Source organism: Cetorhinus maximus, chromosome 22 (assembly GCF_964194155.1).
Source record: "Cetorhinus maximus chromosome 22, sCetMax3.hap1.1, whole genome shotgun sequence".
NCBI lineage: Eukaryota > Metazoa > Chordata > Chondrichthyes > Lamniformes > Cetorhinidae > Cetorhinus > Cetorhinus maximus.
The window spans coordinates 40,269,269-40,290,271 of record NC_135900.1 but is presented as its reverse complement, the minus strand read 5'-3'; the positions used below and the strand labels follow the sequence as shown (position 1 = coordinate 40,290,271).

General features: G+C 41.3%; 1 protein-coding gene across 2 annotated transcripts in view; it reads left to right on the top strand.

The window, feature by feature from the left end:
* The window catches only part of lrp6 (low density lipoprotein receptor-related protein 6), a 184,091-nt gene that overhangs the window by 113,765 nt on the left and 49,323 nt on the right, over window positions 1–21,003 (top strand). For both annotated transcript variants that reach the window (XM_078568140.1, XM_078568139.1), the window contains exon 4: window positions 16,156–16,352. In XM_078568140.1, the coding sequence (XP_078424266.1) occupies window positions 16,156–16,352 (197 nt within the window). The remainder of the gene's footprint in view (window positions 1–16,155; window positions 16,353–21,003) is intronic.

Sequence of the window (21,003 nt, the reverse complement as noted above, 5' to 3'; positions counted from 1 at the left end):
CTTTGCAAGAATACTAATATAAGGGGAAAACAACAATTTATACTGTATATGAAGAGAGTGCCAATTAGTTGACAAGTGACATTGCAATGGAGAATGTACCAGTGATGGTGACTGACAGTTAACTGCCAAGCGTTGTTTGAAATTTAAACCAGGCAGCTTGACCCAGGTTGGGCAAGGCATTGCCCTGAGGAATGAGTCAGTGATTGGCTGTCACTTATTTTGTTTAGCTGAAAGAGGCGCAATGTGTATACATGTTCTTTCTGCCTGCAAAGAACAGGATACGCAAATGTGCCATACTGCCAGCCTGACTGACTATCTTAAATCAGTTGTCAGCGTAATTCTTAGCACACTGAGGATCATTTAGAAAATGTTGTCCAATCACGGAATCACATCTAATGTTGGACATTGTGTTTTGAGTTTTGCAAGCACGAGCTGGTTGGGTACGGTCTGTACCCTGCACAATGCGAACAGTAGCTGGGACATGCTGTTTGACATGTTCCGCCAGTCTTTTGGACGTACGGCCTACATACCTAGCATCTCACTGGCACTGAAATTCATATACCACATTACTCATTTGTGTGATCGGCAGAACGTCTTTTTGGCTTGACAGCAGCATCCTGTTAGTGGCGAATACCACTCGTGTTCACAGAATCTCAGAATTGTTGCAGTGTAGAAGGAGGCCTTTCGGCCCATCATGTCTGCACCGGCTCTCTGAGCATTTTAACTTAGTGCCAATCTCCTGCCTTTTCCCCGTAACCCTGCACGTTGTTTCAATTTAAATAATTATCCAATGCCCTCTTGAATGCTTCAGTGGATCTGCCTCCACCACACTTCCAGGCAGTGCATTCCAAACCCTAACTACTCACTGTGTGAAAAAGTTTTTTCTCAGCTTGCATTTGCTTCTTTTGCAAAAAACTTTACAACTGTACCCTCCAGTTCTCGATCCGTTTACGAGTGGGAACAGTTTCTCCCTATCTACCCTGTCCAGACCCCTCATGATTTTGAAAACCTCTATCAAGTCTCCTCTTAGCCTTCTCCTCTCCAAAGGAAACAGTCCCAACTTCTCCAATCTTTCCTCATAACTGAAGTGTTTCATCCCTGGAACCATTCTTGTAAACCTCTTCTGCACTCTGTCCAATGTGTTCACATCCTCCCTATAGTGTGGCACCCAGAACTGTACACAATACTCCAGCTGAGGTCTAACCAGTGTCTTATATAAGTTCATCCTAACCTCCCTGCTCTTGTACTCTTATGCCCCTATTAATGAAGCCCTAGAGTACTGTATGCTTTAGAAGCAGCTCTCTCTACCTGTCCTGCCACCTTTAATAACTTATGTACATAAACACCCAGGTCTCTCTGCTCCTGCACACCCTTTAGAATAGTATCCTTCATTTTATACTGCTGCTACTACATAGCAGCAGTGTGAAATGGCTAGCTTCACCTGTTGCTCAAACCAAAAAGACCTCCTGCCTATCACACAAATGAGTAATGTGGTTTAAGAATTTCAGTGCTAGTGTGATGCTAGGTATGTAGGCCATATGCCCCAAAGACTGGCGGATCATATCAAACAGCATGTCCCAGTCGCTGTTCGCAACAGGCAGGGTACAGATAGTACCCAACTAGCCTGTGCTTGCATAGCTCGAAACACAGTGTCCAACATTACATGTGATTCCGCTATTGAACAACGTTTGCTAAATAATCCTCAGCGTGCTAAGAATTACGCTGACAACCAATTTAGAATCATCAGGCGGGCTTGTAATGTGGCGTATTTGTGTGTGCTGGAAGCTACACACAGGGCCCTGTCCTTTGCAGACAGAAAGAACATGTACACACATTGCACCTTTCAGCAAAACAAAATAAGTGACAGCCATTCGCTGACTCATTCCTCAGGGCAATACCTTGACCAATTAGGATCAAGCTTCCTGGTTTAAATTTCAAACAATGCTTGGCAGTTAACTGTCAGTCACCATCACTGGTGCATTTTCCATGGCAACATCACTTGTCAACCAATAAGCACTCGCTTCACAAAAAGAATAAGTTGTTGTTTTCCCCTTATATTCGCATTCTTGCGAAGTGTCCTGATGAGTGCAAGACAAAAAGCTTAGACATGTCTCTCTTTTCAGCAATACCCAAGTTCTGTACTACCAAACAACTAAATATTAAAGAAATACTTCTGTAAGCGTAAGTGCAAAAGGTGACTTTATAAGGTGTCCGAGATGACCAGTGGCTGAGTGCATGATCCCACTGCACACACTCCACTATTTATTCTTAGTGCTTTGAAGAATTTGCCATTTTTTGTATTCTGAGTAGGCACTAGAGCACTGGGAGTAATAGGGAAATAGTTATGCAGATGTTAAATGGTTACAACTTGTGCTTTGGCTTTGAATGTTAGGGGTAGGTGTTTGGGTCAAAAAAGCAAGAATTACATTGCTGGCCTATGAGAGCAGGCTGAGCTCTTGGGGGAGGAAAAAGAAAAATTGACCCAGGGAATAAAGTGTGGTTCCCACTGCTTGTGGTGGGTGGATGCATCAGCTGTGATTTGCTTGCTATAAGAAAGGTATGCGGAAAGCAAAATTGTGGACGTTTTCTGTGTCACAAACTCCAGATCATTTTGATTTGCCTAGTTATTCCCCTTTAGATAGGGTTTTCATGCTGCAGTATAACTGAGAAATTCAGTAAATGTTGCACATTTTTGTTATAAAGCTAATCAGTTCAAAAGTATTAAAAATGGCTGATTGCAGCTTGTGAACATCAAAATATCAAGGCCTTTGGCCCTATATGCCCAAAATAGCCACTCGTTAAAAGCGGTGCTTTTGGAATTGACTTCAGCAGTGATGTCAGATGATTAGTGCCATTTGCCTGATATAAGCGGATACCCTTGATATGCGTGGATGGTATAAGTGATGGGGATTGTACCTCCAACAGTGCGTCTTGTCACCAGAAAAACTAATACCATTTTGTTTTCCTAACCCTGTTGCCATAGAAGTTGGGATTTGTCTGATAGCTGTGATATAAATGTGATGTAAATTTTAAGCATTCTGTGTATAACATTTGCATAGATTAGTTTAGATGTAATTTCAGTTGAATTAAAGATGTTTTTTATTCTCTTTCGTCCTCTTTTCACTCCCCTTTAACCCCCCCCCCCCCAAAATGATCCAGCCAGTTTTAATTGTTTCACCAGATTGTTGATAAAATGACCCTTCTGCGTCCCTTCTTATAGCTTTCCTATTGTGCCACATGGGAGAATTTTCTAGCTTCATTTTTAGTGTAAGCCAACATAATTAAAAGAAACCAGCATATGTACCCTGGTTCCCAGTTTCTAAAGAATATTTTATTGAAATGCATTCATCCTCTGACATGGTAGGGCCACGCCAGTCAAATTCACACTTCTCTCCTGTGACCACTGCATGAAGCAGATGATGTGGTTTAGTTGAGGCAGCTTATCAATTATATTTTAGTTTGTTCCCTGAAGCGATAACCCTTATTAATAAGTCAGGATGTGAGTTGATACAAGCAGATTTGCTACCTTTCCCCTGAGGAAACACCTGTGTTAATAAGCTGAGCTGAGAGTTATCTTGGGAGTATGTCTGACTGAATTTTTTCACTTTGTTGAGAATTATTTTGTCAAACGTCACTGCAGAATATCCATCAAAACTATGTACAGTCTAAATGGGTCTGTGCAGTGTTGCTTTGAAAATGAATATAAATGTGAATGAGTCTATATGATTTGCATTGTTTCGAAAGTAGTCAGAGTTCTTCCCCTTCCCCATTTTATTTTGGGGAACCCAATCTTCTCAAGGGAGAAGAACCCCAGTGTGCCCATATCTGAAGTCCCTCATTCCTGGAACCAGTCTTCTAAATCTTTTCTGCACCCTCTCTAAAGCCTTCATAACCTTGCTAAAGTGCACTTCCCAGAACTGGACACTGCTTCAGTTGGGGCTGAATTAATGTTTTTATAAAAGTTCAACATAAAATTCCTTGCTTTGTACTCTCGTGCCTTTATTTATAAAGTCTAGAATCCCATATGCCTTTCTTGCCACTTTCTCAACCTGCCTCGCTACCTTCAATGATTTGTACACAAACACCCCCAGGTCTTTCTGTTCCTGCACCCCCATTAGAATTGTACTGGTGTATTTATATTGCCTCTCCTCATTCTTCCTACCAAAGTGTATCACTTTACACTTCTCTGCATTAAAGTTCATCTGCCATGTGTCTGCCCATTCCACCAGCCTGACTGTCCTCTTGAAGACTGTCACTATCCTCCTCACAGGTCACAGTAGACCCAAGTTTTGTGTCATCTGCACATTTCAAAATTTTCCCCTGTATGCCCAAGTTTAAGTAAGGGAAATAAGGAGAAATGAGTGGCTCGAATGTGGAACCTTTTCCCACAGGAAGTGATTGAGATAAAATGGCTTGGTTGTTTTCAAAAGGAAACTAGATGAGGGTATGGGAGAAAGATATGCTGAGTGAGGCAGATGGAATCGAGGAGGCTTGTGTGGAATATAAGCAGCACAGATTAGTTGGGTTGAATTGCCTGTTTCTGTGCTGTGCACATTCTATATAATTACAAGAATTTAACCATTAAGGTCCAGGTATAAATAATATTTTAAATATAAATTTGTATGCTGTATACTCCAGGTGGCACCATTATTTGTTTCAATTCCCTTGATAGTATACCCACCCCCACCCCCTTATTTCAGGTGATTTCACCATAATTTCATTTTATTAGTCTAAGCCACACTGCTAATTTGGTTTGATAGTAGGCTGGATTCTCATTTGTGGAGGTATTGCAATGGGGTGGGACTCATTGCCCAGGCAATTCCAGAAGCCTGACCCATTTCCTGGATTGGATCTATTGGGCTTTAGTTGGGCACAAAATCCAGCAGTAGGGCTGTTACTGCAGCAGCACAAGAAATGACTAGCCCTTTGAAGTAAGCAGTCGAGCCCTGCAGAGGGTTCCAAGATTTTTTTCCAGGCCAAGATCTGGGCCTAATAAGCATTGGAGCTGACATGGATGAAGGTTTGATGGGGTGGCAAGGGGCCCAACGAGTCTTTGTTCTACCATTAACAATACTTTAAGCATCTCGTCATCATTCCCTGAACAGTTGTAGTAAAAGGTCAGACATGGACAAGGAAACCTGCTGCTGATTACCATATACTGCCCCCCTCCCTCCCCGCCCCTCAGCTGATGAATCAGTGCACCTCCATGTTGAACACCACTTGGAAGAAGCACTGAGGGTGGCAAGGGAACAGAATGAACTCTCGGTGGGGGACTTCAATGTCCATCACCAAGAGTGGCTCGGTAGCACCACCACAAACCAAGCTGGCCGAGTCCTAAAGGACATAGCTGCCAGATTGGGCCTGCGGTAGGTAGTGAGGGAACCAACAAGAGGGAAAAACATACTTGACCTCATCCTCACCAGCCTGCCCGCTGCAGATGCATCTGTCCATGACAGTATAGGTAGGAATGACCACTGCACAGTCCTTGTGGAGACGAAGTTCCATCTTCGCATTGAGGATACCCTCCGTCGTGTTGTGTGGCACTATCACCATGCTATGTGGGATAGATTTCAAACAGATCGAGCAGCTCAAGACTGGGCAACCATGAGGCCTTGAGGGCCATCAGCAGCAGAAGAATTGTACTTAATCACAATTTGTAACCTCATGGCCCGCAATATCCCCCCATCCACCATTACCACCAAGCCTGATTCAATGAAGAGTGCAGAAGGGCATGCCAGGAGCAGCACTAGGCATACCTAAAAATGTGGTGTCAACCTGGTGAAGCTACAACACAAGGCTACTTCCGTGCCAAACAGCATAAGCAGCAAGTGATAGACAGGGATAAGCGATCCCACAACCACGATCAGATCTAACTCTGCAGTGCAGTCCTGCCACATCCAGTCGTGAATGGTGGCAGACAATTAGCTCACTAGAGGAGGAGGTTCCACAAATATCCCCATCCTCAATGTTGGGGGAGCCCAGCACATCAGTGCAAAAGGCTGAAACATTTGCAACAATCTTCAGCCAGAAGTGCCGAGTGAAAGATCCGTCTTGGCCTCTTCCAGAGATCCCCAGCATCACAGATGCCAGTCTTCAGCCAATTTGATTCACTCCATGTGATATCAACAAATGGCTGAAGGCACTGGATATTGCAAAGGCTATGGGCCCTGACAATATTCTAGCAATAGTACCAAAGACTTGTGCTCCAGAACTTGCTGAGCCTCTAGCCAAACTGTTCCAGTACAGCTACAAGACTGGCATCTAACTGGCATTGTGGAAAATTGCACAGGTATGTCCTATACACAAAAGGCAGGACAAATCAAACCCGGCCAATTACCACCCATCAGTTCTACTTTCCATCATCAGTAAAGTGATGGAAGGGTTCATCAACAGTGCTATCAAGCGGCACTTGCTTAGCAATAACCTGCTCACTGACCCTCAATTTGGGTTCCTCCAGGGTCACTCAGCTCCTGACCTTATTACAGCCTTGGTTCAAACATGGACAAAAGAGCTGAACTCTAGAGGTGAGGTGAGAGTGACTGCCCTTGATATCAAGGAAGCATTTGACTGAGTGTGGCATCAGGGAGCCCTAGCAAAACTCAATCATCTCAGTTCCAGGATATCACTGCAAGAGTTCCTCAGGCTAATGCCCTAGGCCCAACCGTCTTCAGCTGCTTCATCAGTGACCTTCCTTCCATCATAAGCTCAGAAGTGGGGATATTCGCTGATGATTGCACAGTGTTCAGCGCCATTTGTGACTCCTCAAATACTGAAGCAGTCCAAGTCCAAATTCAGGCTTAGGCTGACAAGTGGCAAGTAACATTCGTGCCACACAAGTGCCGGGCAATGACCATCTCTAACAAGAGAAAATCTAATCATTGCCCCTTGACATTCAGTGGCACTACCATCACTGAATCCCGCACTATCAACATCCCGGGGGTTACCATTGACCAGAAACTGAACTGGACTAGCCATATAAATACCGTGGCTACAAGAGTAGGTCAATGGCAGGGAATCCTGCGGCAAGTAACTCACCCCCTGATTCCCAAAGCCTGTCCACCATCAACAAGGCACAAGTCAGAAATATGATGGAACACTCTCCATTTGCCTGGATGAGTGCAGCTCCAACAACACTGGAGAAGATCGACACCATCCAGGACAAAGCAGTCCGTTTGATTGGCACCCTTTCCACAAACATTCACTCCCTCCACCACCGATGAACAGTGGCAGCAGTGTGTACCATCTATGAGATGCGCTGCAGAAACTCACCTAGGCTCCTTAGGCAGCACCTTCCAAACCTACGACCACTACTATCTAGAACGACAAGGGCAGCAGATGCTTGGGAACACCACCACCTGGAAGTTCCTCTCCAAGCCACTCGCCATCTTGACTTGGAAATATATTGCTGTTCCTTCACTGCCGCTGGGTCAAAATCCTGGAATTCCCTCCCTAACAGCACTATGGGTGTACCTACATCACAGGACAGCAGCGGCTCAAGAAGGCAGCTCACCATCACCTTCTCAAGGGCTATTAGGGATGGGCAATAAATGCTGGTCTAGCCAGTGGTGCCCACATCTCTTAAATCAATTTTGAAAAACGGGCATGTGGGAGCAAAATCAGCATGATGGGTTGCAGCTTAACTTGATCAATTAGTTTTCGTTACCATAAATTTTAGGAAAAATAACTTTGCTTCCACTAACTTTTCTTGTGAGGTGTAATGCACAAAAAATAGCTTGACTGTACTTCAGTATCTCGCCTTTTATAACATGCATGCAAAATAGCACTGTCCTATGACGTGACTGCCACTATTTATTTATTTATTGCATTGCATGTACAGTTCTTTGGACAGCGGGAGAGTGATGAGCACCTTTGTTGTTTTTGGCCATTCCTCCCTCTCTCTCCATTCCTTATGTAGAGAATTGCAGGTATCAAGGCCAGCTCTCCATGGTAGTGTGGTTAGTACACTGTGTCACTGGACCACTTGGGTTATACAGAAAAGTCATGCTAGTGATCATTTTACAAAAATGGGAAACTGTCTTCAGTTCTGAAGTGTGCTGGAGAGGCAGCTTACCCGAAATCAAATGTTTGCAGTTGAGTTGTGACCAAACCAAATGAGGGACACTTATAACATCAAATTTCATTCTTCTTGACAGTGGATCAGCTGGAAACAGTTCATTTACAGATCCAAGGCTAAATTGATTTATGTTCTCAGTTATATTAATTAAAACTAAATGCGCAAATGGTTTTATTTTATTGGATATCAATTTGTTTATTTAAAAATATATGTAGCACAAGCCATATAATTCACTCAGGCATGTAGCTTAGTGTTATTGGATCCCAGCAGTACTTAGTGCTTTCTATTGTTTAAATATCCATCATACAACAGGTTCTTTGAAGTCACCCTTGGTTTATTCATGTCTAATCCAAGCTGGAAATACATTTTTTTAAATTTAGAAATTGTAAGTTTTTTTTTTCTCCCTCACACATACCGGATGTAACTTTACTTTGTCTTAATCCACTTGACTGGTAACGTATTTCTGCTCGGTAACACAAGTATTGTTAATAGCAAACGTGAAATCTTGGCTACTGCTCAATGACACAGTATGTTGGTACACCACTAAGCTGTAGCCCAAGGCCACCCTTTTGTATTTGGGATTTACAAACAGAGGAGGGTTATTTTGGTGAAATTATGGCATTTGATATTGGCAAAGAACCATCTTTGATTTTAATGTCGAGCACTGTTGAGCTAGGCGGGGGTTTTAAGTGTTCTTTATTGATCTATTTCTTGCTTTTCAACAGCCTTACGATTTTTTTGGAAGAGAAAGCAAGAGTATTTTTGTACTCTGCAGAAAAAGACAATTTATTGTTAAGCCTGTTTTAATATTTTCTATTTGACCATTACATTGAATATTTAAGGATTATTTTAAATGAGAATAAAGCACAATTGTATAAAACAGCATGATTCCATTAGCTGTGGTGAATGAGTTAGGTGGGCAATTATATGTTAAGTGCAGCACTGGAAAAGTAGGGGGTGCTAATCCTGTTTTCCTGTGTAATTGGATGGGCTGTACCTCATTTAATGTAGTGCTTTAAAAGGCAGCTGGAATTTATATTGAGACTATTTCGCATGCAGCTATTACAGTCAGTCAGGAAAGGGATAATATGGTTGATTATATAAAGGCAGTGGCTTGCACAGTTCAGAGTATCATCTGAAAGTTGCAGAACAACTTGAAATGATAGTACCAGTTTCATTCTTTTTGTTGTGTAAATGTGAAATCTTAAGATTTACACGTGAACTGTGATGTCGAGAACAATTGGGCAAAACAAGTCTGGGCTTTTGCTCAGTATAAAAAGTATAATAACATGCTTGTTCATGGACTAGGATCTGATGTTGGCTAACCTGATTAGCTAACCAGATGTGCAATGAACTTTGTCATTTCTTAGCTATGTTTATTTTGTATTTTGCTGATGTTCTCTCCCTTTTTAACTGTTCTCCCTTTATCTCCTCTTGACGGCACTAACTTGTAACAATTGCATCAAAAAACATCTTATCACATTTCAATTTTCAAAAGCACTTAATGAATTGCTTTGGTGTGTAGCTACCATTATGTAGGCACGTGTCTACTGGGATGTGGCTTTATATTCTGTCTCGAGTGGCCAGTTCAGAGCTATTAACTTTGGCGGAAGTTCCAAGTTAGGTTTGTGTGAACCAAAAGTGAGACACACTGTGAAGTTGTCACTTTGACTCGTGTGTACTATACACTCTCGCCTCTGATTTGATTTAAGGTTCAAGCTCCGCTCTGGAGTTGGAGAACATAATTGAGCTGACATCTCAGTGAACCACTGAAAAAGTCCTACATTGTTGGGGTGCTACCCTTCAGATGAGACATTAATTCAGGCGGATGTGAAAGATCCCAAGACACTGTTCTTAAGACCAGGGGTTTCATCCAGTGAGCTAGCAAACAGTTTTTTTTCTCTAAACCAAAACTATCAAAAATAATTTAATTGATTATTCATCTAATCCTGAGTAAAATGGCTGCCATATTTGCATATGTAGTAGTCACTTCACTTAAAAGGAATTAAGTTTGTGAAACACTAATGTTCAGAGTGCCATGATGAGTCATTATATGAATCCAGTACTTTTTCTGTAAAAAGTTTGACTTGAGATGCATCAAAGTGGTTTACAATTATAAGCCAAAATTCGTGCAGCTCATACATGACTGAGCAGTGTGTCACAGTCAAGATAAATTACCGTGCCTCACCTTTCCCCAAAGAGTGGAGACACTGGGAGGAATTGTGGCACTGTATCAACTGAGAGAAGCGATTGAACCTGCATGACGCATTTATCCACTGAACCATAAACAGAGGAGGCCCTGTATTATATTTGAAAAGATATATAGGGGGCCTGTTCTTACACCTTCCACTGATTGGCTGCTGAAGACTGTGTAAGTATGCCCCGTGACGTCAGGATTGTGCTTTGATATTTCCCTAGATAATGTGTCTGAGCTTGGAACTTACTGCGTAGCCACATTGGAATCTGCTTTGCTGTGTCTCTGCCGTGCTTCAAAAAAAAATCTCTTAACCTTTTTTGACCCCTTCTCTGGAACCTATTGCTATGTGTTTCCAAGTACTGTTTTTGAAGCAATAACTAGGAGCCTCGTGCTAATTTATGATTCTAAGCTGATGGAAATCACCTGGCTTCAGTTGACATTTCCCTTCCTTTCTTAGTCTCTGCCACAATTGTAGTGTGGGGCATTGTATGAAATAAAAATGATGCCACTTCATCATCCCATTTAACTTAGTATAAAGTCTGTATTTCCAGCTTGTTATATTATTCCAAAATGATTTAGGAACAATATTTGTCATGCATAGGTATACATGTATTTCAAGAGTGCCGCATCATTCACTACTGCACTACAGTCAGTGCACCAAAGGAGCAAGGTCTCTCATTCCACCCCACATAGTGAGATGTGAGAAATGCACTTGATGTAAGCTCCAATGTTGGTGTCTAAAAATGTGATTATTTCAGGGGCAGGATTTTTCAGTTGGCATACGGGGGTGGGCCCGACACGCTGACGCGTAAAATGACGCGCGATGACGTCGGGTGTGCGACCTGGTGTCATCGCACTTTCGATGTTTCATTTGGAGGGCACGCGCCGGAGTTGGCTGCATGCCTGCCGATATTTAAGCAGCCTATTAAGGCCATTAAGGAAGTGATTAATGTAATTGTTAACGCTGCCTTTAACCTTGAGGTTGGTGAAAAGGCCAAGTGGCCTTCACGTTTTTTTAGGAAACCTCATCTACAAGCGGGGTGAGGTTTCCTAAAGCTTTTATTAATTAAATAAAAAACTTTTCCTAAATATAAAAACATATCCCAGTTTAAATAAATTTTTAATCCATGTATTTCATAATTTTAATAACGATTCAATCTCCCTGAGGCAGCTCCGTGCCTCGGGGAGAGTCAAGCGCTCTTTTGCGCATGTGCGCGAAAGAGCGCTGGCCCTGAAACACTCTCCTCCCCCTGCCCACACAGGTAGTGCTGAGCGTTGCAGCTCGCACCTTACGCTGGGCGAGCCTTAATTGGCCTACCCGCGCAAAATGGTGGCGTGGAGCCGATGGCGGGCAGCGATCAGCTCCATGACCGCTCCTGCTGAGTCCGCCCACTGACTGAAAAATTCAGGCCCAGATTTCTGGGAACCATAAGACATAGTGGCAGCAGGCATTTGAGTAAAACTGTCACGAAGAGATTAATGTCTATATTGTTATTGGAAATTATTTTTTAAAATAGAGTTTAGTGGTGTCTATGTGAATGTATGTGTGTGTGTGTGTCTTAATTGGATTAAAGCCAGCTAGTCTGGGTGCTTTGATACATATAGGAGATTTGAGATGTTAATTGGGGAAGCAGTAAGGAAGTTAGAAGGTAACATGTACATTTGTATTTGTTGAATAAAGCATTCAAGAGTGGGAGTAAAATCTTGCACCTAGCTGAAAGACACCAAGCAATGTGTTTCTGTTACTAGCAAAATTAGTGGGATGGAAATATTATTATCAGGAAGTGTAAAGTTAAGAGCTTAACGATAGAACCATAGAAAAGTTACAGCACAGAAGGAGGCCATTCAGCCCATCTTGTCCATGCCAGCCCGAGGACACCCAGGTGCCCTTTCGAATCCCACCTTCCTGCACCCGGCCCATAGCCCTGCAGCTTACAGCACTTAGGTGAACCTGTTGACAGTTTCTTAAGATTGAGAAATGTAGCGTGCAAGTGTAAATCCAAAGAAAAAGATGAAAGACTGGTAGATCACATCACTTGAAGTTCTGCATACCCTGATGTACAAAAAGCTCAAATTGGAAAAGACAAGCTCTCAAAATCGCAGGCTGTTGATGCTGACAGAGCACAAGAAGCAAACAGACAGATAAAGATGCTGATTACTCAGATAACTAGCCTTCAGTTAAGTCAAGAGAGAAGTAGTGGGGTTGACACAGTGAAACACAACAAAAGAATGCACACCAGACAGAAAAAAATGTGCAAGGACTGTGGATGACCATGTGTTCACAGGCAGAAGACAATTTCCCACATACAGATTAAACTGCTGAGTTTGTAGAAAGCTCAACCATTAGAGGAAGATGATAGTAAAGGAGTTACCAGAGGCAGAGCAACAGGATGAATGAGGGGAGGAATGAAAGTGAAAACATTCATACCATGGAAGATGACAGTGAGTTTGTGGATTCAATAGACACAGGAACCATTCAGCTACAAGAAATGTCTAGGTGCAACAGTTCCCAGAGAGAAGAAATTCACACAGTCTTCAGATCAGGATGAAGGTGAGAAATAAGCCACAGCCATAAATCTGAAGCTGAAACTTTATACTGGAGCACAGAGTAACTACCATCATCCCACTCAGACTGTACCAGAAGATCTTTCCTGAAAAATTTGAAAGAAAAAAAGATGCTCAGAAACGGAAAAATGTCATGCTAAGGGCATATAGTAGAACTGAGGTTCGCCAGCGAGGAAACACCCTAAAAAGAGAGCACACAAAGAGAAAGACATCGACCACATGTTCTATGCCACTGAAACAGGCCTGATAGATACAAGAAATATCTGGTCCAAACGTATGTGGAGTGTTTTGATGAGACGGTTCGATGATTTGGAGGTTTTGAGTATCTCATTCCCCATGTAAAATACCAAGAGAGCTAAAAAGAAAGCTTGAAAGTGGGCTCCAAGAGATGGAAGGAAAGAAAGTGATTGCCAGAGGTAAGAGCCTACAGATTGGATAAATTTGGCTGTTCTGAGAGAGAGGTCAAATGGATGGCTACGAATTTGCCTGGGTCCCAAAGTTTTTAATAAAGAGGAATCACTACCTTACTGCAACACTGGAAGAGATCGTGCCAACACTGATGGTCAAAGGATTTCAGCAAGCTTGATGCTAGAAATAGCTACTGGAATGTAAAGCTTGGCAAGGAATCTTTGCTATTGACAACATTCAGCACACCCTTTGAACAGTACAAATTTCTGCATCTACCTTTTGACCTCAAAGTGAGCTAGTATGTGTTCCAGCAGAAAGTAGACGAGACATACAGGAGATGCAAAGGAGCTGTCGGCATAGCTAATGATACCCAGAACTATGGTGCAGATCAAAAGGACCAAGACTACCAGCAGCATGAAGCCATGGAGAAGACCAGGAAGGCTGGGATCAAGCTAAATGCATTTGTGAAGGAGAAACCTGTCACTTTGCAAGTAGATGCTTCTACAAAAGGACTGGGAGCCCCCGGTACAAGATGGAAAGCCGATAGCATTCATATTCAATGCTCTAACATCAGCTGAGACCAGATATGCCAACATAGAAAGAGAGCTTTTGGCATTGGTGTATGGATGCAAGAAATTCCTTGAATGTCTCCATGGGAGTAGGTCATGGTGAAGAGTGATCATCGCCCACCAAAGCAGGTCTACAAGAAAAATCTGTGCAGAGCACTAGCAAGACTGCAGAGATTATTCTTGAGGGTTTAGAGTTACAATTTCTATCTGAAATACAAGCCAGGAAGAGAAATTGTGCTAGCAGATGCCCTATCTCATCTGTCACCACATGAAAAACAAAAAATAAAAGATATAGGTGTAATGATCCATCATCTAACGAATGTGACACCACTGAAACTGATTCAAATCAGAGATAAGGCCAGCAAAGATCAAAAGTTACAGATGCTCTCTCAGCCAAGTGATCCAGGGATGGCCTGAAGACATATAGCAAACATAAACCAATATTGCCATATTGCTGGCTATCAGAGATGACTTCTCACTAGAAGATGGTGTTCTGCTGGCTAGTTCCAGAATAATGAAACCCAAAACGATGCAGAAAGAACTTCTCCAGAAGATACACGAATGCCACATGGGAATGGAGAATTGTAAACTCAGAAGATCAGCTGTGTACTGGATATGCATCTAAAAAGACATTGACAGAATGGTGTCTACATGCAGTGTATGCCAGGAATATAGAAATACAACAGCAGAGAGGGGAGATGATAGCTAGTGAAGCACCACCCAGACAATGGCATACTGTGGGAGCTGATTTATTCACACACAACCAAGAATGGCATCTTATAGTAGCAGACTATTATTCAAAGTTCCCATTCATCAGAAAGATAAAAGATTTGAGAGCTACACCAATCACCACAACAGTACAAATTCTGTTTGCTTTGCAAGGGATTCCTGAAAGGGTAATATGTGATAATGGAACCCGATTCACCTCCAGAGAGTTTAAGGAATTTGCTGAACAGGCATGAGTTCAACACTATAACCTCATCACCACATTACCCAAGGGGACATGGTTTCATAGGAAGACATGTTCAGGTGCTAAGAGAGCCCTCACTGCCGAGAGACAAAGGAAGATCTAAATCTTGCTTTATTGTCACTATGAGCTACAGCTCTCAAGGCTGACATGAAATTGCCCGCAGAGCTACTTAATGGTAGAAAGGACATGACAACCCATCCAAGCAATTTACATCCTCCAAATGACCAGGAGGAAGTAAGGCAACAACTCACTGATGCATAGGTAGAAGGAACTGAACACTTCACTTCAACAAGCATGTTGATTCTTGCCTGAATTGTTGAGAGGTCAAACTGTGCATGTACAAGATCCAATCCTGAAAACCTACAACCCAGCAAAAATTGTTGATGAAGCTGAGATTCCCAAGATCATGCGTGATTGAGACTGAAACTGGTAAGCAGATCAGAATCAATATTCAATCTACACCAGAGCAGGTAAACCAAGAAAGTTCATCAGCAACATCAGCAAATGGTGCAACATCATTAATAAGTGACACAACAACATGCACAACTGTTCATGAGCAACACACACAACATTGCCATTATAATGCGACAACTCATCACTGAGAGCGATGAATACCAAATCCTTGAAATGAAGAACAATAGTGTAAGTAATGGTTTTGAGAAAACTAAATAAGTTATCAAAGAGTCTGTGTTCAGAATTACTAGTTTAATTATGAAAATGAATTGTAAACTTCCTTTAACTTTTTTGCATAACCTTTCCAATCATTAGTTTAGAAATTATATGTTGGGAGAAAGAAATTGTTCTGTTACTATTCCAAAATGATTTGGGAACTATATTGTCGGGCACATGGATATCCAGAGTACCACATCACTCTATTGCACTACAGTCACTGTACCAAAGCAACAATATGTCCATTCTACTCAGCATGGTGAATACTCTTGATGTAAGTTCCAGTATTTGTGCCTAAAAGGGTAATTATTTCAGACTTCAGGGAACCACAAGACGTATTACAGCTGAAAGAAAAATTACTTACTGGCTTTCTGTTGCAGTCACCTTTGGATCATGATACCTGAGCTGAAAGTTTGGGAGCTACTTTTCTTTCAGCTAATAATCTTATGTAACTATGTATGAGGACCCAGGCTGTGAAAAAGCTTTTAATTTTGTGGCCACAAAAGCTGTTTTTATGTATTTTTTGTCTTTATACTTTGAAGTTGCTAGACATTTAATTGTAGTGCAAAGCTTCTAAATGCTGGAATGTAAATTATGATTTCAACCAGCATTGGTTGGAAGATAGTTCCTACTTTCTTATTATAGTTTAGTTTAAAACCTGAGGTATTGTATTTTTCTTCTAATCTGAATTTTGTTTTGTCAGGCAAGTGGTGGTTGAAGGTTCACTTCCACATCCATTCGCTTTAACATTGTTTGGCGACACCTTATATTGGACAGACTGGAACACTCATTCTATTCATGCATGCAATAAATACACTGGAGAGTATCGCCGGGAGGTGCACAGCAATATTTTCTCTCCCATGGACATTCATGTCTTTAACCAGCAGAGACAACCCAATGGTAAGATTGTGTATTCTATCTTAGTCGATATATCTAAATATATGATACGTCACACATTGTTTAATGAATATTTTCCAATCGACAATGTTACCGAACTAAGCAATTAAATCCTATAATTGATTCAAGCTTGAGTTAACTCAACAAATCAACTTTATGGCCTCAAAGCAAGTACAGCTCTATTTTGGAATAATATATCCTTCATTTTGGGGTACAATGCTGAAGGATGTATCTGCATTTATTGCATATGCAGTTATATAGTGCCTTTAACTTGTTTAACAACTCAAGGAGTACTTACAGTCCTTGTGAACTTGTAGATAATTGTGATAGGGCTTTTCAGTGGTGAAGAAATAAAGACCTACATATATATAGCACCTTTCATGAACTCTGGATGTCCTAAAGTACTTTACAGCCAATGAAGTAATTTTTAAGTCACTGTTGCAGTACAGGAAACTTAAAGGTATTACAGATGGATTAATTCATATATGTCGCAATAACCAGTATACTATAGTGAGAGTGGAACAATCTGAGAAAAATAAATTGCTTGCCTACCTATTATGATGTTTGTTGTGCTCTGTATATTTAGAAAGCTTTGTAATACTGTTATCATTAAAATTCGATTTTTAAAAAATTAAAATGTTTAATTTTGATGTAAACAGCCCCTTAATTATCTCACCTATTGTGTTGATAATTTGGAAATCTAACCATTCTAATTAAAAACAGATGTGTGTGAGACAGAGAGAAAAAGAGTCTTTCATCATTCAGTTTGTTCCATGAAATATAAAGAGTCTAACTTTGAAAGCTGTAAATACTGCTTTTGTTTTAGTGATGGCTAGTAATTGGAATAGACAAATGGATAGATAATCATCCTGAAACAATCTCAAAATAAAAAATTCAAGCTTAAGAGATCCCTTGGAATATCACCATCCAGTGCTGCTGGACATGAGAGGCCTCCCTTGAAAAACCTGTCAGGCTCCTGCCCTGCTTCTCCCCTTACAACTGAGAGTCATTAGTGGCCTAAACCTGTTACCAGGGCATGGTAGGTAGTCTTGTTGAAGCTGAAACACACTGCACTATCACTTGATCCTAAAACCATTATGAATTTCCCTTGATCATCATTTGTATGCACAAGTTTTTAGAAAGAGTAGAAGCACATTCTATATCTGAACGCGATATGAAAATATGTGAGTTTCTTCTGAATTGTTCTGTATAGGAAAAACATGTTGAGGTCTTGTCAATGTATTATAACTGAGAAATAAAAATTCTCTACCTTTTTGGTTAGACAAATTTTTGATCTACAAGTGAATTAAAGTTCAGGGGCCAGGCAGGAAATTAGAATTTGAGGCCACGATCAATCAGCCTTGAGTTCATTTGAATGGTGGAACAGACTCGAACAAACGAATGGTCCACCCCTGCTTCTATTTCTTATGTTCTGAGACTCTGGGTGTAAGACCAATGTTTACTCATAACTACCAATCCTCAAATGGAAATTTTGTAGGAAATAAAATGTGATACCATCTGAAATCCTTTGATAGAACTGTCGAATGTTGATTTGACAAAGTTATTGTAATTATAAGTTAGTGTAGTTATAATTTGAGTAACAGTGAATCTATGCTCACTCAATGTCTCAAAAGTATCTAGGTTCCTGAACAGCAGGTATTATCCTAAAATTCTGATCTATGTGCTGCTGCTTGGGTTAAGAAGTTATCCTTTCAGGACTGAAAATAACTTGCAGCATATTATACATTTCCTGTTTTAACCTTCGTGTGTGGCTATGTTCAATACTTAAATTAATGTTTCAAATTAATTCTTATATATAATGCCGGGGAAAATGATAGTTCTTCACATAGATTGCGTTTTGGTCGATGAAAGAATATACTTGGGTGTTTCCACATGGTTATGTAAGAATAGTACACCGGGTCTCAAACCTAGTTTATAAAAAAAATTTCATAAACCTTGACATAGTTATAATTCCAATCATTAGTCTCTAAGTGTAGTGACTTAAGGTTCCTTTTCCAGTTACACTGTTGGGTTGCTTTCTCATTACGGTTATGTTTTACTCTGTTCCATTACGTGAAGGATTTACATTTGCTATTTTCCAATCTAATGGAACCTTTCCTGAATCTAGGGAATTTTTGGAAAATTAAAACTAATGCATCAATTATCTCACTAGCCACTTCTTTCAAGATCTGAGGGTGAAGTCCATCCAGACTTGGGGATTTGTCATCCTCAGCCCCAACAATTTGCTCAATACCACTTCCCTGCTGATTGTAATTTTCCTGAGTTCCTTCCTCCCTTCCATTTCCTGGTTTACAGCTATTTCCAGGATGTTACTTGTGTCCTCTATAGTTAAGATTGAAGCAAAATATCTGTTCAATTCATCCGCCATCTCCCTACTTTCCAGTATCAATTCACAAGACGCACTCTGTATAGCACCAACGCTCACTTTGTTAACTTTTCTTATTTAAATATCCATAGAAACTCTTACTATCAGTCTTTATATTACTAGCTAGCTTTCTCTAATACGCTAACTTCTTCCTTGTTAATCTTTTTGACATTTTTTGCTGTTCTTTATATTCCTTCCAATCTTCTGACCTGCCAACCACCTTTGTGTAATTATATGCTTTTTCTTTAAGCTTGATACTGTCCTTGACTTTTTTAGTTAACCACGGATGGTGGGCCCTCCCCTTGGAATTTTTCTTTCTCATTGGAATTTATATATTCGGCGTATTCTGAAATATCCCTTTAAATGTCTGCCACCGAACATCTATTGACTTTACCGCCCTTAACCTCATTTGTCAGTTCACTTTAGCCAGCTCTGCTTTCTTGCCCTCATAATTGCTTTTATTTAAGTTTTAAATACTAGTCTTGGACGCACTCGTTTCTCCTTCAAAATGAATGTAAAATTCAGTCAGATTATGATCGCTGCCACCTAGGGGTGCTTTCACTAGGAGATTATCAATTAATCCTATCTCGTTGCTCAATACCAGGTCTAGTGTAGCCTGCTCTCTGGTTGGCTCCAGAACATGCTGTACTAAGAAACTATCCCAAAAACATTCTATGAACTCCTCATCTACGCTACCTTTGCCCATCTGATTTTTTCAATCTATCTGTAGATTAAAATCCCCCATGATTATTGCTGTACCTTTTTGACAAGCTCCCTTTATTTCTTCTTTTACACTCTGTCTTACTGTGCAGTTACAATTAGGGGGCCTGTATACCACTCCCACAAGTGACTTCTTCCCTTTATCATTCCTCACCTCAGCACAAACCACTTCTACGTCCTGGTTCCCTGAACTTAGGTCATTCCTTTGTAATGTGCTAATACCGTCATTAATTAACAGAACCACCCCTCTCCTTTTCCTAACTTCCTAAATGTCACGTACCCTTCAATATTCAGATCCCTGAATCTATGTCATCCTGTAGCCATGTCTCTGTAATTGCTGTCAGATTGTACTTATTTATTTCTGTTTGCACTATCAGTTCATCTGTTTTGTTTCGAATGCTATGTGAGTTTAGATACAGAGCCTTTAGATTTGTCTTTTTATTATTTTTGTAGCGTCTAGCTTTTTCTGTTGATTTATTCTTAGATTTGTACCCTCTGTCCCTTCCTGTCACAGTCTGTTTATCATTTCCCATATTAATACTTGCCTCTACTCTTTGGTTTGCCACATTTTCCCAAATTTGATCCCTTGCCCTCACTATTCAATTTAAAACCCTCTCTACTTCTCTAGTTAGGTGGTTCGTGAGGACACCAGCCCCAGCACAGTTCAGGTGTACACTGTCCCAACAGTACAGATCCCACTTTCCCCAATACTGGTGCCAGTGCCACACGAACTGGAACCCACTTCTCCCATTCCAGTCTTTGAGCCATGTATTCATTTCTCTAATCTTATTTGTCTTATGTCATTAGCTCGTGGCTCAGGTAATCAGAAATTACCTTTGAGGTTCTGCTTCTTAATTTGGTGCCTAGCTCATCATACTGACTATACAGAACCTCCTTCCTCATCCTGCCTATGTCGTTGGCACCTACATGGACCATGACCACTGGATTCTCCCCCTCCCACTGCAAGTTCATCTCCATCCCTGACCAGATAGATATTCTGAACCCTGGCACCAGGCAGGCAACAAAATTGTCTGGACTCTTGCTCCTTGCTACAGAGAACAGTGTCAATCCCCCTTACCATATTGTCCCCTGCTACCACTACATTCCTTTTTTGCTTCCCCAACTTGGATGGCTTCCCGTACCACGGTGCCATGGGCAGTTTGTTCCTCAACCCTGCAGCCCCCGCTCTCATCCAAACAAGCTGAGAGAACCTCAAACCTGCTTTACAATTGTAGAGGCTCACACTCCTGCCCTCTGGGTCACCTTACCTGCCTCACTCACAGTCACACCCTCCTGTCCCTGGCCACTGACCAAATCAGAAGACCCTATCCTAAGTAGTGTGACTGCTTCCTGGCATAAAGCATCTAGATAACTTGCTCTCTCCCTGATGTGTTGCAGAGTCTGTAGCTCAGCCTCCAGCTCAATGACTCTGACTCTGAGCTGAAGTTCCTCAAGTTGCAAACACTTACTGTAGATGTGTTTTCTCTGGATCACAATGTAATCCCGGAGCTCCCACATGCCTCAGCTTTGCTGCATCACCTGTCCTGA